A 14,958-nucleotide genomic window follows, 5' to 3' on the forward strand; every position below is an offset into this window, starting at 1 on the left:
TTGGACGGGTCAGTGGAGTCCAGGAAGAAGAACATGCTCGCAAGTTTGCATGATGAGTGCTAAATCTGAATTGTTTCTGGGGTCAGCATGGCATGATGTCAGCACTGCGGTGGGGACATCATTTCTCACTGACAGCCAAGATGAGTGTTTCCCAGTTGCAGTTGTGATCCCTCCCAAAGGTGTCCTTGGGATGGTTTCGGGGAGGCTGTGAAGCATTTTATACTCGTGAGGACACAGTCAGCTGCCTTTAATTGCTGACTGCACTCAGTCCTTCCAGGGCAGAGGTTTGTATATTTATATCAGCAGCCAGTAACTATAACCTATTCTTGTTCCCTTGGCCAACACAGGCTGAGCTACTATTAGCAGTGGAGTTAGTTAACCTGTCCTTGGCTAATTAAAGTCTGGGAAACCTGGGGGGAAGGAGAGAATGAAAGTGGGCCACACAAATACAGGTTAGGCCAAAAGAGAGTTAAGCTCTCAGAAAGTTTAAGGATTTTTGTCCTAGGGGAATAGGGGCACACTGAAAATGTGCTACTATCTACATCCCTCTGCACTGCAACAGAAGTGCATTCTCTTCAGGAGGCTCCGAGGGTTTTTGTGACCCCCTCCCAAAGCGATGTGAAGACGAACACTCGGGGAGGAGCTGCTGCAGTGCTTCTGTCTCTGAAACCTTGCTGACGGCAGTGTTGTTTTCTGATCCACAGGTCCAGAGGATGGCATAGCAATAACATCACTGTCCAGGGAGCTGGGGTCCTTCCTCGCCTGCCTGCATGCTGCTTGAACTGATCCCAACCCTTTGTTTTTGGACCGAAGAAACTTGAAAACCTTTCTCTCCTAATTCATGAGCCAGCAGGATGTGGTCGCCGTGCTTTCAGAACGCCTGCTCATAGCCGCCTACAAAGGCCAAGTGGAGAATGTGGTGCAGCTTATCAACAAGGGTGCCAAGGTAGCGGTTACCAAGGTAACAAGAGAAAAACGCTTTGTGAAATCCCTGGGAACTAACATAACTCCTAGACCATTGTCTGTGAAAACGCCCTCGTAGCTTTACCATTCTGAATGTGACTGAGGTTAGTGTTTAGATTTCCTTAAAGTTTATATTTAATAGCTCATGTGAATTTACAGTATAGTGCATATCTTGTGTTTATACACTTCCCAGTGGACGCAGCTGTGGTGTACGCCGAGTCCTTAGAAACGTAGTGTGTCGGCGGAGGGGCAGCAACATTTTTCAAAGCGTGCATTGACTTTTCAACACTGTGCAAACTGATGAATGGAGCAATTCATTACTGTTGAGGGAAGAGTGCCCATCTTTCTGGATGAGGGAATGGGGGAAAGCCACCTGTTCTGGTAGGGTAAAGGTACGCAGAGACTGTTTCTTGCCGCTGAAGTCTCTTGGTACAGCAGCCTCGCATATACCCAACATCTTCATTGATTCATGCCGTGTAGTCCCCAGTCAGTTCCAAACTTGGGGGTTGCAAACTGTGTTCCCCGTACCTTCGAGATAAGGTCAGCATCAAAGGATTTCTGCTTAGATAGGAGAGTTCAAACTGATGTTCACCTATTCCTAACTCTCAACATGTTATAAATAATACTAGCGTATAAAAGATGGGATAGAAGTGGCTGTTGCAGAGGAGGTTTGTTCAGCAAAAACCCTTAAAAAAAATTCGGTAAGTTAGATCTTTAGAGCTGTAACATAAAATTTGGGACGTCCTGTTTTGATGAACTATTGTTCTCCATTGTATGTAGTTTTATTTGTATTTCCATATTGGTTTTGAACATTATATATGTATGGGAGCTAATATTTACAGATAGAAAGCAAATGTGAGTACATTTGATAACTAATCTGTCTTTTCCTCTTTTTATCTGTTAGTGACAGTTGTTTTCAATCCCTTTGCAGTGTTTGAGTTGTAAACAGGTTTTATTTTGAAAGCTGGAATGATCCAAGGACAACCGGTGTTTGTAAGTTTTGTTTGCCAAAACTAAGTGGCCTCTTGTTGGTAGATACAAAGCACAGATGTAATAAACATGAATGGTCCCATAAAGATGCCTGTTTGGCTCTGTCGTCCAAGCAGCTCTACATCAGCTACAGCTGATGAACAGCTATTAAAGGTAGTCAGTAATAGGTCAGGAAATACTGACTTACAGATATCTGAATGCTCGGGGTTTTGTGGTGTTTTTTTTTTAAGATCATGAGCTTTGAGACTGCTGAGGGATCTACCTGAAAATACACAAACAACTGAAAGGATGCCACGCTTTGTACAAATTTATGCATTAATGTGATTTCAAATCCAGCTTCCACACTCTTTGAACATAAAATGTGGTGTCCTTTGTAATGGTTGCCAGAATATCATGACACTGATTTAACTCTTTCATGGAATTAGTTGCCATAATCCACAATTCAAATGCAAAATTGACACTTTCTCGTTGTTAAGGTTGTTTATTGTGCAATTATCAAGACCTTCTGTTAATTACAATAAGAAGCAAATTTTGCAGACCTGACTTTCAAACACAAAGGTTAATTTGATAAAATGCAGATTTGCTAGAGTTAACAAGTTTTTCTTTCCTATACGATATAAGTGGCTTCCTGCTTCTTGCACTTGCTTTGTTGTCCAGTCCTTGCATGGAAAATCAAAGCAAAGCTCATTGGGTGGCAAAACTGCGTCCAGGTGCAGAGCGTTGGTGTTGGAAAGCCATGCTCACTGGTGAGCTCTCAGGCCATCCCTGTAGCTGACCTGGCGCTATGGGATTGTAGCTATTTTCTAGAGGTTGTGGGTCATCCACATGGAGCCCAGGGAGGGGGGATGACAAAAGCTGTCCCTCTTGTCATTCTGGATGCATCCTGGCACATCAGCAGACAGCACAGACGAGGTACTTGGGTAGCCCGGTGACAAGCCCTGCTCAGAAGAGATGAAGTCAGATCAGCAAGACTGTGGAGGAGTGCACAGAGGAGTGGAGAGGCTCTCGGAGGAGCGACCAAGGCTACGTGCATGGAGTATTTTGGAGGTGCTCACACACTTATTCCTCCTATGCTGTGAGCCACATAGAGGTGAGCTCAATGTGAATCAAGAGGCATGAATCAAGCTGCTGCCCTCATCGAAGCCCATCAGTTCAGGCTCAGTAATGTCCTACCCAGGTCTACACAGCATCCAGTTTGCATCTGGCTCTCACCCAGCCAGCTAGCTGAATAGGGAGAGCATGTGCATATTTGCCTATGAAAGGCTGTATAAACATACCCTAGGAGAGCTTGGCTTGCTAATCTGGTGACACACAAAGGCTGGAAGGAGGAAGAGCTGTTTAAAGTTAAGGACAAGGTTGTCACAGGAGCAAGCACATATGAATTAGCCTCAAGTATATTTAAACTGGAAATTTGAAGGGATTTTTTAGCCATCAGACAGCCAGGTTCTTGTGCAGTCTTTCAATAAGCAGAAGAGGTGCAAAATAAGAACTACTTTCAGGATAGGGGTTGTTAATTTTAGGGTGGAAATTAGATGGCATGCTGCTTGTAGCGGAGAATTATTGATCAAGCTTTCAGATAAATTGAAACCCAGAGCCCTCTCCCCTCCCCCAAGATAAAACTCATTACAAATGAAGCATAAAAATAAATTTATTCATGTGCATGCCTTAGTTCTCTTATACCTGTATGTCTTCTGCTTTTATTCAAAGTCTTCAGTTTGTTCTGTCAAATTAATTTTAAATTCTAGGGATTTGCTCCAAAGGGAATAAAAGGGGGTGTGTGTTGTACTTCTCAGCCAAAATTCCTGCTGAATTCTATCAGAGTTTTATTGGAAGAAGACATGCAGAGACAAAGCTCTTTGGAGGGAGGGAACAAGTTCCCACACCACTTTAGGCTTAAAATTTATTTCTGATATGCATCTGTAAGCATAGACCAATTCTTGTGGAAAAACACCATGCAGAGCCACAGCTTGAAGTGACCAGGATCTAGAGCTAAATGCTAGAGAGTTCTTTATTCAAAATGGATTAATTGAGCATGGCTTAAGAAAAATGAAGCATATTTTCTGTAACAAACCAAGTACTATTAAATGCTGGATAGCTGGCAAGCTCGTCCAGTTCTATTTTTATCATATATAGGCAAGGTCATATGATGTGGTTAATTGCTGCTTCAGTAAACAACAATTCAGCTGCAAAATAGTATTTCATTTTTGTCACCTCTAACTATATGATTTCAGAAGGAGAACAGTATGAAAGAATCAAAATTCAATGGAGAATTGGTGTGTCCAGGTGCTCACTTCAGCGTTTCCTCAGGGATGCACTTGTTTCGTTTTGACAGCGTTACTAGCAAGGCACCTGTGCAGGTGAAGTCAATATGGAAGTGTACGCTCCAGCATCTTCCCTGACTCCAGTGAGGGACACTGGGGCTCCTTCCAGGTTTGGGCCCTTTTAAAATACGTAAAGAAGAGCTGATGGCCAGCACGTCACAGCGCTGTTGACGATCTGACACCAGGGAGCCCAGAGTGGGAGCGGGCTGGTGGCCCTGCATTGCACATACATCAAGCGCTGGTGCTGGGATCTCTGCCACCAGCCGCGCGGGGTGGTGGCCAAGAGACGGTCTGGATCTCAGTGCGTGAGGCTTCATGGCTCTGCTTTGGGCATTTTCTTGACCAGCGTGCTCTGTTCCTGCTCTGCCTGGTAGGACGAAGAGATGATTTCCATTTTTGTGCCTTTTTGTCTGACATTCTTCACAGGTGTGAAATTTACAGCTGTTTTCTTTATGAAAAGGGCAAAAAATACCCCGAACAACTGATCATACAAATTGGCTGATCCAACAAGCAGGTGTCTTTATAAAGTATTTTGGTGAAAATGCTGCAAAAACTGGAAAATTAGGAACTGAGCCTGGTATGATTAAGTCTTTTCTTTCAAGGAAGAAAGCTGGTCCCATCTTTCAGTCCTTTTGTAGTAGAGCTTTCTTTCAGTAAAGTTCTTGACAGCTGCATCTTTGACATTAAAGGGCTGGGACTTTTGCTGAGCTACTCTAACTTGCTCTCCTACTAGGATGTTGTTTTCCTTTTCCTGGGTTATTTTTCTTTGGATTTTCTGAGTTGAGACAGGTTAGGGAAAGGGCTGAGAACCACTAGGAGTGGCCCAGCAGGAATGGTAGTAGTGACATCTCAGATCATGTCGGCTCTTCTCTTGATCTTGTCCCCAGAATGGTGCCTGGAGGATGGAGAGAAGAGTGATTTCACCTCCCAGGCATCAACTTCTGGTGTATCCCAAGGATGCCTGGCTGAAACAAGGCACTTCTGGGGAAATGGCAGCCCTTAACGTGGGCTTGCGCCATTGCCCGGAGGTGAAATTTCCAGGTCTGAACCTCTGCATCACAGCTCCCCAAAACAAAGTGTTACCGGGTGTTGGGTTTCGCTGGGGCGTTGCAGCACGGGGTGTAGCATTCAATAATGAGAATTAATAGGGCCAGAAAAAGCTGTGTATTAGCAAGCACGCACAGAGGAGTGTGCTGCTTCTCTGTTAAACGTGAAAAAGATTGCCAGAGGAAGTCATAAAGGTAAGGCAGGCAGTTTTAATGTAATTTGTATAGCGCCACGGGTTTTATGACTATTTTTTCAAAGGGAAGCACAATATAGCTTTTCTGCAGAGCGTACCATTAAGATTATAGCTATAAAATTGAATTCTGCGGAGAAGCGATGATAATTTGGAAAAAAACACAGAAATGAAAAAGGTAGTGCTTCTGTTTTGATTCAGTAATTCTGTTTGTTTGATTTAATTTTTGAACTAGTCGTATTACGAACCTGCCATATGGCAACACTTTCGTAATGCTGGGGTACTTGTAGTCTTACCATCAGGATTTCAACTTCAGAGCATGTTGAGTTCTTTAAAACAATCTTCTTTTTTTCTTCCTTTTTAAGTTAAGACAGAAAAAAAATATATTCTGGTGCTTTCACATTTTTGTGCTCCTTCAGTTTGAAAAACTACTTGTGTCTGTTTTAAACAATAAATAAAAATAAATGAAAGGGGACTAGCAAACATTTAGGGACTTGCTGAATGCCTGTTGAGGTGAATGAGAAACTTTCTGCTGACTTGAGCGAGCAGGTTATTCATGGAGAACAGTCTAACAAATCATCAATGTGAACAATGTGACAAGACTTGGTTTTTGTTTTCAAGCTTTCTAATAATGTGGATAGGCATGTTTTTGTGTAAGTGCAGAATGGATGAATCAGTAACAGTCCTTGTGCAGCACAAGAGCAGGGTGCGATGGAGAACTGAACATACTTGCATAAAAGTATCTACAAATACATAAACACAAGGAAAGATCATGTGGCTTGTGGTGCTGAGGCCCCCCTGTATGGATTTGGTTGCAGACTGCATACATTGGCAGCTGCTCTAAGAAAATTCTGCTTTTAAACCGTATGTATCAATAGCAGCCTGTCGATGTCTGGAAGTTAGAGTACAGATTAAATACAAACAAAAACACTACCCTTGCATTTTACTGCTGAAATTCATGTGGCTGTTTGCTGTGCTTGGCTGCAATCTGATACGCCCCATAGCTGTAGCAGCGTGTCACGGTTGCTGGAAGTTGCAGCCTTAGTGCAATAGGTCCCATTTATTTTGTCAATAAGCCTTTGACATGGGAGGATTTGTATGATTTGTTGCCTGCTGAAACAATTATTTACATTTGAATAGAAGTCCAAATTGCGTATTTTTTATATGAATGACCGCTTTATTGGTTCATTAATCTCAAGTTGTAACAGTCTCTCATTTGTACTTCTGTAATAACCCCCAAACCGTTACAGTTCATATTTGGAAATGCTCACAAGCTTTTAAGTTGGTAATCTGCATGTTAAGGAGTCTCTGGTTTTAGCGTTGTCTCCTTGCAATGAGCATCTATAGGAGACACTCTTGTTTCTGTATGTTTCCTCTCCCACTAGGACCCATGTGTGTATTTAGGTAAGTCCCCTCTTTGCTGCTGCAGTGGTGAGTGCGAAATGTCTTTATGGAGGAGACGTGCAGAGGAAAATTTGTCTGCCTTCCTCCCTCTTCCTCCTAGACATTTTGGGTAGGATGCATTGTTGTGAGAGAAAAATTTTATTTAAAAAAAAAAAAAAGTCCTATTAGCCCATCAGCAGTCTCCTTCACAGCTGGTGTAAAGGGCTGTTGGTTTGACTTGCAGACATGAAGGAGAAGATCAGAGGCAGGCAAGAGCAGCTCTGGCTGTCACTGCTGGGGCTTCCCACCATGGCACGGACCTGTTGAAAGTTTCTCTCCAAAGATTGTGATGCTCTAAGTTTGTCATCACAGCATGAGGGGCACCCAAATCGCCTTGTTTCTCCCTCATAGTTTGTTCTGGATTGGTGTGTGCATACCTATGTACATACATGCCTGTGTATATATGTATATGTTTGCATGGGGAGGTGGGTGGGAGTGTTTTTCCAGTGTTCGTGTTGCCTGTACTGGAACACTGTCCAGCTGTACTGCCCATCTCTGGTCTCATTTTGATGTTACTGGGAAGAAAAAGAAAATCCGGCATTGTCGGTTCTTGCAGCGTAATGATTAATCTTGAGATGATCAGTGCTCTTCCAAAAGCCTGAGCCTCTAATCAGTGTAATGTGCTGGAATTGATCCTCCTTCCCACTCTCCCATCCTAGGTAGGGTCATAGTTTTCCTTTATAGTGTCCCTTTATAGTGGGAAGGGCTCAAGGACTGCATGTGTGCAGTAGCTCTGGTCTCTGAAGGTCTCTCTCTAGGGGTCTCCAATAGGTGGGATGCCTCTGAACCTATGTTTTTGGATAGAGAATCTCAAAACACACAAACCCTCTGGAATAAAAGTAATCCTCTAGTCTTTGTTTCAATAACTCAATTTTTTTTTTTTTTTAAAAACCAAAAACCTGAGTTTTGGGGACCTGGCTGAAGTTTTTGACCGCTTGGGGATGATGACAGGGGAAATGCACAGTTAACGTGAATCTCTGTTCGCTGAGTGACAGGAACAGCCAGGCAACCCTTGCTCACAGCTCTCCCTGGCCCCGAGGTGGCCTCTTCCAGCAAGTGCCCTCTCCTCCTCCAGCACCCATCTCCTGTGGCTGGCCATGAGCACGGGGAGGCTGCCCAGTTATCAAGAACGGGGGACGGGTTGGTCCCAGCGACAGGAGAACTTGCTGCTCCCCGGGGCGAGGGCAGCCTCCTCTAGATAAGTCTGTTCCCTGGGGTGGCTTTATTTAATCTGCCTTAAGGCACTGCACAGGCAGGTGAAGGTCGTGTGATCTGGATCTTCTGTGGTTTTGCAGCCTTTTCTTGTGCTTGTGCCTTGCCACCAGGCACACTCTGTGTGGCGATTGCCTAGGAAGGTGTGTTGGGTGAGGAAAACATATCCCTCGTATTGAAATAAACTCATACTCTGCTTTCATAGTTTATTTTTGACACAGTACCTTTGGCTGCACCGCAGCATATTTTCAGTGGTTAGAGATGGTTATCTTATCAGAAAGTTTCCCTGCTGGGATATATTCATGTAGTTGACGCTGTTTTCCTTTTAAAGTACATGAGCTGGCTTCAAATTGGGTTTGTTTGGGATTTTTTCTGCTCCGTGCACAGATTGCAATAAATTGTTTCCATGATATATTAGTAACCTGCCGGGAAGTGAGACGCCTGGATTAGGTGATTTACTTATTGCCATTAAGTAATGTAGAAAGTCAGAACCCATAAACCTGAACGTGCTGGAGCACATATTCATAATCCAAACATATTGTTCATAGCTGGGAATGATTTGTCAATCTGGCTTTTTTTTTTCTTTCTTTCTTTTTTCTTTTTTTTTTTTCTTTTTTTTTTTTTCCTTTTTTTCCTTCCTTTTCTTTTTTTCTTCTTTTTTTTTCCCCCGTGTTGCCTGGATACTTTTATGCCTCCTGCTATTGAGTTACCTGGAACAGCGACATACCACTGGCTCTCCTCCAGGCAGATGGAGAAGGAAGCGTGTCCAGTGCTCCGTGCCCTTCGCCATAGGGGCAGGCATTTAGGGACCTGTGGCCAGGTCGAGTGAGAAGCGCCCAAGCAGCAGGCTGGATGGCGCCCAGGGGCAGTGGTGACAGCCAAAAGCGAGCCCTTCCCATGCCTTCAGCAAGGCAGGAATGGGTGTTTCCCACGTGGGAACAAGCTGCTGCTGCCTAACAGGAGACAACGTTTGGGTTTTGAGAGACCCAGGTGTCAGCGTGGGTGAGGACTTTTCCCTTAGGTCTGGCCCTTCGGGTCAATAAAGTAGTACAGTTAATCAACTTTTAACTTTTTCAAAGCATGGCACAGCTAGTCAGTGATGACACGGATATCTTGTCCCCAGCTGTTCTGTGGATTTCAATGCTGGCTTTCCTTTTTGCTCTGAAGAGGCTGAATTCCTGAGGCTTTACCAGCTATGCGGGTATGGGATTTGCTGTGTGAAAACAATTCTGTCTTGAGCTTGGTTTTTTATTTACTTGAAGTAGCTTTGCCACTGGAGAAGTTGCTTAAAACCTCAAAAGCTGATTGTTGCCTTCTGCTTACTTCAGGCCACTAGTAGTCAGCCAGTTCTTGAGGTGTTTGCTCCTTCTGTAGCTGATGTATTAGGGCCCTTTATCTTCCTTTGCAGGGTAAATCTTTGCGTGGAAAAATAGACAATCACAGCAGCAGTAATGAAGAAATAGATACATAACAGATACAGGTGAAGAGGAATGTAACTCTTCTTTATCTCATAAAATGCCTGGTGGAGAAAACAGGATTCTTTGTGAAGATACTCCGTGATTTTACCAATGGCTGTGTCGTGGTTTAACCTCAGTTGGCAACTGAGCACCACACAGCCTCTCACTCCTGGTGGGATGGGGGAGAGAATTGGAAGAGCACAAGTGAGAAAAAACTCGTGGGTTGAGATAAAAACAGTTTAATAATTTAAATAAAATGATAATAATAATAATATGATAATAATAATAATAATACACAAAGCAAGTGATGCACAATGCAATTGCTCACCACCCGCCGACCGAAGCCCAGCCAGTCCCCGAGCAGTGGCCCCCCTGACCAGCTTTCCCCAGTTTATGTACTGAGCATGACGTCACATGGTATGGAATGTCCCTTTGGCCAGTTTGGCTGTGCCCCCTCCCAGCTTCTTGTGCACCTCCAGCCTTCTCAGTCGGTAGAGCACGGGAAGCTGAAAAGCCCTTGACTAGTGTAAGCACTACTTAGCAACAACTAAAACATCGGTGCCTTATCAACTTTGTTCTCATCCTAAATCCAAACCACAGCACTGTACCAGCTACTAGGAAGGAAATTAACTCTATCCCTGCCGAAACCAGGACAGGCTGGAATCCTGTTTTCTTAATTGCAATGAAATAAAATTTGCAATGAACAGTTTTAGAGTGTTGCTGTTTAACAGTTCTTAAGGTGTTTCACTTGCTTTTCATGTTGATGCTTTGAGATTTTATACAGACACACACATACGCGCGCGCACGCACACACACATATATACTTCCTAGAGCAGGAGTTAATTCTTGATTCTCCCTTATGAGTTTACTTTTTCAGGTTGTATGGGTTAATTTTTTAGGGAATTGCTTGTTGTTGTTCTCCTCTGTTGTCCAGACTGCCTCTTACAATCTCTTCCCTCTTTGTGCCTCTCTTCACATTGATTCTTACGCCCCTTGTAGCCTATTCCCCTTTTCCTGAAATGTTTCATTTTAAATTCTGCCAAAGGATGATCAAGTAGGGCTCAGTTACAAGTAACTATTGTTTTCCTCTTGTAATTTCACTCAGATTTTTGGAAGCCATTTGTTGGGGAGATGCTATTTTAAAAAAAAAAAATTACTGTCAAATTTCAATCATTTTTTTTTCTCCTAAAACTATAGATCATGTAACCATCTCACTAATTAAAGCTTTTCTGTCCTTCTGTTTATTAGGGTACTGTCCTTGACTACACTATAGGTTGAATTACTCATGACTATTTTATACTCTTACTTTCATGTGGATTAGAGCTTGGTAATGTTTAAAAATAAGTATTGTCTAAAAAAACCTGACAGATCTTTGGCAAAATGAGGTTGGTTGTCATACATATGAAGTCACTTGGAGTGACGACAAGTCTTCCATTCCTTTTAAGGGGAGCGTGCGTCATACACAACAGTCCAGTAATTCTTATTTCTGTTGCAAAGATGGTACCCTTTACAATATATGAATTAGCCCGCTATTGCAACTTTGTTGTACAGAGTGGAGTTGAAAGCAGTTGACAATTCTGCACTCCAGAGGGACAGAAACAAAAGGGTCATGAATTCTCTTTAGGCATGGACACAAAGCCGGATCTGAATTTGTAAGGAAGTATCCTTACGTGACTATAATATCCCTTTTGTAGAGTATCATCGGGATAAACTGAAATGTTGCAGAAGGGGGAGGAGGAGTTTTCAGCATACAGAAAACTAAGGTAAAGCCTTTGGTACACTAATATATGCCAATTGCTGGTATTGCAGACTTCAGAGAGAGAAGTATGAACAGAAGAATGAGGAAAAGAGGATAAAATTCTGATCAACAGCCATGCATAAAAATTCACCTTAAGGTATTATTATTTTCTTCTCATTCATAGCATGGCCGAACTCCCCTGCATCTTGCTGCCCACAGGGGTCATCTCCATGTTGTCCAGGTTTTGTTGAAGGCAGGCTGTGACCTGGATATTCAGGATGACGTAAGTAGATACAACCTTCTTGCTTGGGGTGGAGGGGAAAAGGTAATTTTCAACTAAGAGTAGACCTTCACTTCTTTGAAGTAGGATTAATTGAAAACAAAATCTGTCTCTGTATTTTCTAATTTGGAGATGCAAAACTGCATGGGAGACAAAGTAAAATGTGGTGTTTTTCAATGAATAGCTTGGTCCTCATGCTCAAGAGCTCTTTATAAGAGCTCTGGTTGCGCCAGGCTGGTGTGAGTAGCAGTGAGAGTCATCGTCTGCCTTTTGGTGCAGAAATGAAATAAGAGCTTGTTGTACCACATGGGAACCCATGTGCCATTCCCATTGTACCACATGGGAACCCAAGCCGCGCTTGGTGTGGGGGTGGTCGCATCTGTGAGGCTTTTGTGTGGTGAAGCATCAGCACAACGAAACCAGCTTTGAATTTAGCCAATGGTAGGTTGTTTTCATTCGGTAAAATATGTAAGTTACTGGACTTTCTCGGTTTTCCATAAGAATAGTTCTAATCTCGGACCAGGCTTTAAGGCACAGTGGAGTGATCGGTAACATGGTTTTAGTTGCCTCGCTCTGATGAACAAAGTTGTAGGCTGAAATGTGCAACAGCAGTTGAATAACCATGACTGCTTCAGATTCATTGCTAACTTCTGATAGCATGCTGGAACAAGTTTGAGGAAGGGTTGTTTTTGTTCCCCCTGTAATAAATAAGGTGTAGATTCTTCAAAGGACCTAGAGGTCCAAAGGTGGTTAGCAGAGGCACCTGTATGACTATTAAAAGGACACTGGAAATGTCTAGGTGCCTTTTGAAAATCCCCTTAGGCATTTGTTTGCATCTAGAGAGTCTTGAATATCTATAGAAATTGGAAAACTGGTTTCCTTCTCTGCATGAGTAGCTGCTTCCCTGTGAGACGTGAACAGTCTGTCTGACGAGCTTTGGACTGGGGTACCGGTGCAGCCAGCTTTCTACTGGGAAACTTGTTTTTCTAGGAAGAAATTTTGCTTCCTGTGCTCTTCATTCTTTCCCTATGCCCATCTGTGAAATGGAGCAGATTTGCAAGTGTAATGAGAGTATCAGTTTATTCAGATGTATCCTGAGTATGTTTTTTGACTTCTCCCAGCAAAAATGATTCATCAGGTATTTAAGACAAAATTGCAGGTACTTTACAAGTACAGTCAGTTTTCCTGAGAAAAGCAAGTTGCTGCTCTAAGAATGCAAGAACTTCCACTGCTTTGATCAAATTTGGTTTCTGTGAAAACTGTTTTTTGAGTAAGTCTGTTTTTTTTTTAATCCTCTAGGAATAAAATCTAGGCTGTTTATATGTAAACATGATAGCCATAATGGAAAAACAGTAAATCAGTGTTTAGCATCATTGCAGTTTAGTGAAAAATCTTGCACTGTAGAAATATTCAGCTCATAGAAGACCTATTTCGCGTGCCTTGCAAGCTTCTCAGGGGCTTTGTTCACAACTGGATACTGCTTCTAAATGCGATGACTAATCTGAACAGAATAGATGCATGCTTGATTCACAGATACTGTTTCTTTAAAATGTATTTTGATTTTAGCTCTGTATTTAGTACTAGTAATTTGGTTGGGGTTGAGGAGAGCCTCAGGAGTTGCAGAGTCTCAGAGGGTGTGTTTGGATTTATCTCAGAGGAGGAGGAAGGCTAAAACTCCAAGTAAAGATTTTTGCTTGTGAAAGGTATTAACTAAAATATTTCTGCTTTCCTTTTACATAGGTCTTCAAAGAAGGTTCTCTATTTATGGTTTCTCCTTGTATAATTCATTTTTACACTTTATTTATGCCCCACAGAATACGTTCTTATTCTCTTTTAGTTGCAATCTATTGATTATGCCTTCGGTCACTTTTACTGTGTGCTCATTTGGCAGTGAAGGCATCTTACTTTCAAGTGTTGGTTAACATCTGTATGTTTCATTGCTGTTTTTCAGGAATACAGATTTAGGTTCAGAGATTAAATCGCTCATGAGAGTGGGGAGTATCATATTTAATTGAAAAGTAAATTACTTAGTTGATTTTTGTCTGTGGCATTGTTGTGATAACACAAAAAAATCTCCAGGTTCTAAAAAGATGACCTATATTTTATTTTTGTAAATAACAAGAGAAACCTAAACACATTTTATTTTGGAGTTGACTCTCTTTAGCTAATGAATGAATGCAAGACTAACTTTTCATCTGCCACATGATAAGCAGAAACTTAAAAGTTGCTAAATGTTGTGGAGAGATTAAAACACTCACTTCATGTTCTACAGATACATTCTTTAAAACACAGTAAGAGCCGTAAGAATTAGTTGAAGAATGACCTCCAGTGGCCTGGAGTGGGATTATTATGAATTTCAACCGGTGGAGTCCAGCTCTGTAGAGTACGCCACCCCGGGAGCTAACTCTTTCCTTCTCCCTGCCAATACTGAAAACTCTTACTGGGATCCCAATGCCATCTCTGAATGGTCAATGAGTATCCATACAGCACACACCTCAGAAATAGTAAAGGAGAAAGTTGTCCCGGTGAAGGAAATCAAGGACGAAAAAGATAAGAGAAACCAGAAGAGAAAGGCTAGGAAGGAACCTAGAAGATCAGAAAGAGAGAAGGAGGTTAGAAATCTTGTGCATCAACCCTGCCTTGAGCTTGACGTCTCCCATGGCTGCATGCTGCGAAACCTTGGCCTGGCGGTCTGGCATGACCGAGCTCTTCTGCGGTGCATGACTGCATGGCGGGCTTTGCGCTGGGTACTCTGCATCAAGTTTCCTGCCCTGTGTGCACTCTCTGAAAATCTAACTGGGAAAACAAGTTAATTTAAAAAAAAGGCCCGAGGCCCCAAAACTTCCCTTCTGGAAGCTCCAGTTTAAGAAGCAGAAAATTAATTTCAAATGGAACAATAACCCAGGGTTCATAACAATTTCTAGCTGAATGTAAATATGCAAAGTGGCTTATTCCTGTACTCCCATTTCAGTCTCATTTAAGCTGTAATTTGTTTCATTCGTGATTATTTTTTCATGTCTTGATCACTTCTGCTGGTCGTGCATCGTCATTTATCGTTCAGAGTGAAGTTCTTACTGTGTTTCATGATGACTGCCTTTCTTTAGCAAAGGAGGAGGAGAGCAGCACAGTGACACTGAGAAACACTAGGGCACATTCAGTTGTCTTGGTGTACAGCTGCTTCAGGATTTCCACATATGCTTGTATGCTCCTGCGAGTATTTAACACTTGGTTATATTTTAACTTTAAAATATTTTGAACTTGTATGAATTTAGTGGTTTGATTTCATAGTATAAGACTTTGCAAGTGCCGTCCAGCAC

The 14,958-nt window shown here is 42.4% G+C and overlaps 1 protein-coding gene across 6 annotated transcripts in view; it reads left to right on the forward strand.

Moving 5' to 3' along the window:
• Window positions 1–14,958, forward strand: part of ANKRD6 (ankyrin repeat domain 6) — a 119,165-nt gene that overhangs the window by 81,441 nt on the left and 22,766 nt on the right. For 3 of the 6 annotated variants that reach the window (XM_076333223.1, XM_076333225.1, XM_076333226.1), the window contains 2 exons: window positions 705–961; window positions 11,546–11,644. In XM_076333223.1, coding sequence (XP_076189338.1) covers window positions 842–961; window positions 11,546–11,644 — 219 coding nt within the window. In that variant the 5' untranslated portion in view covers window positions 705–841. Of the gene's footprint in view, window positions 1–704; window positions 962–11,545; window positions 11,645–13,913; window positions 14,254–14,958 lie in introns of those variants that run through there. The other 3 variants (XM_076333221.1, XM_076333222.1, XM_076333227.1) reach the window with 1 other exon arrangement.

This window comes from Aptenodytes patagonicus, chromosome 3 (genome assembly GCF_965638725.1).
Source record: "Aptenodytes patagonicus chromosome 3, bAptPat1.pri.cur, whole genome shotgun sequence".
Taxonomy (NCBI): Eukaryota; Metazoa; Chordata; class Aves; order Sphenisciformes; family Spheniscidae; genus Aptenodytes; species Aptenodytes patagonicus.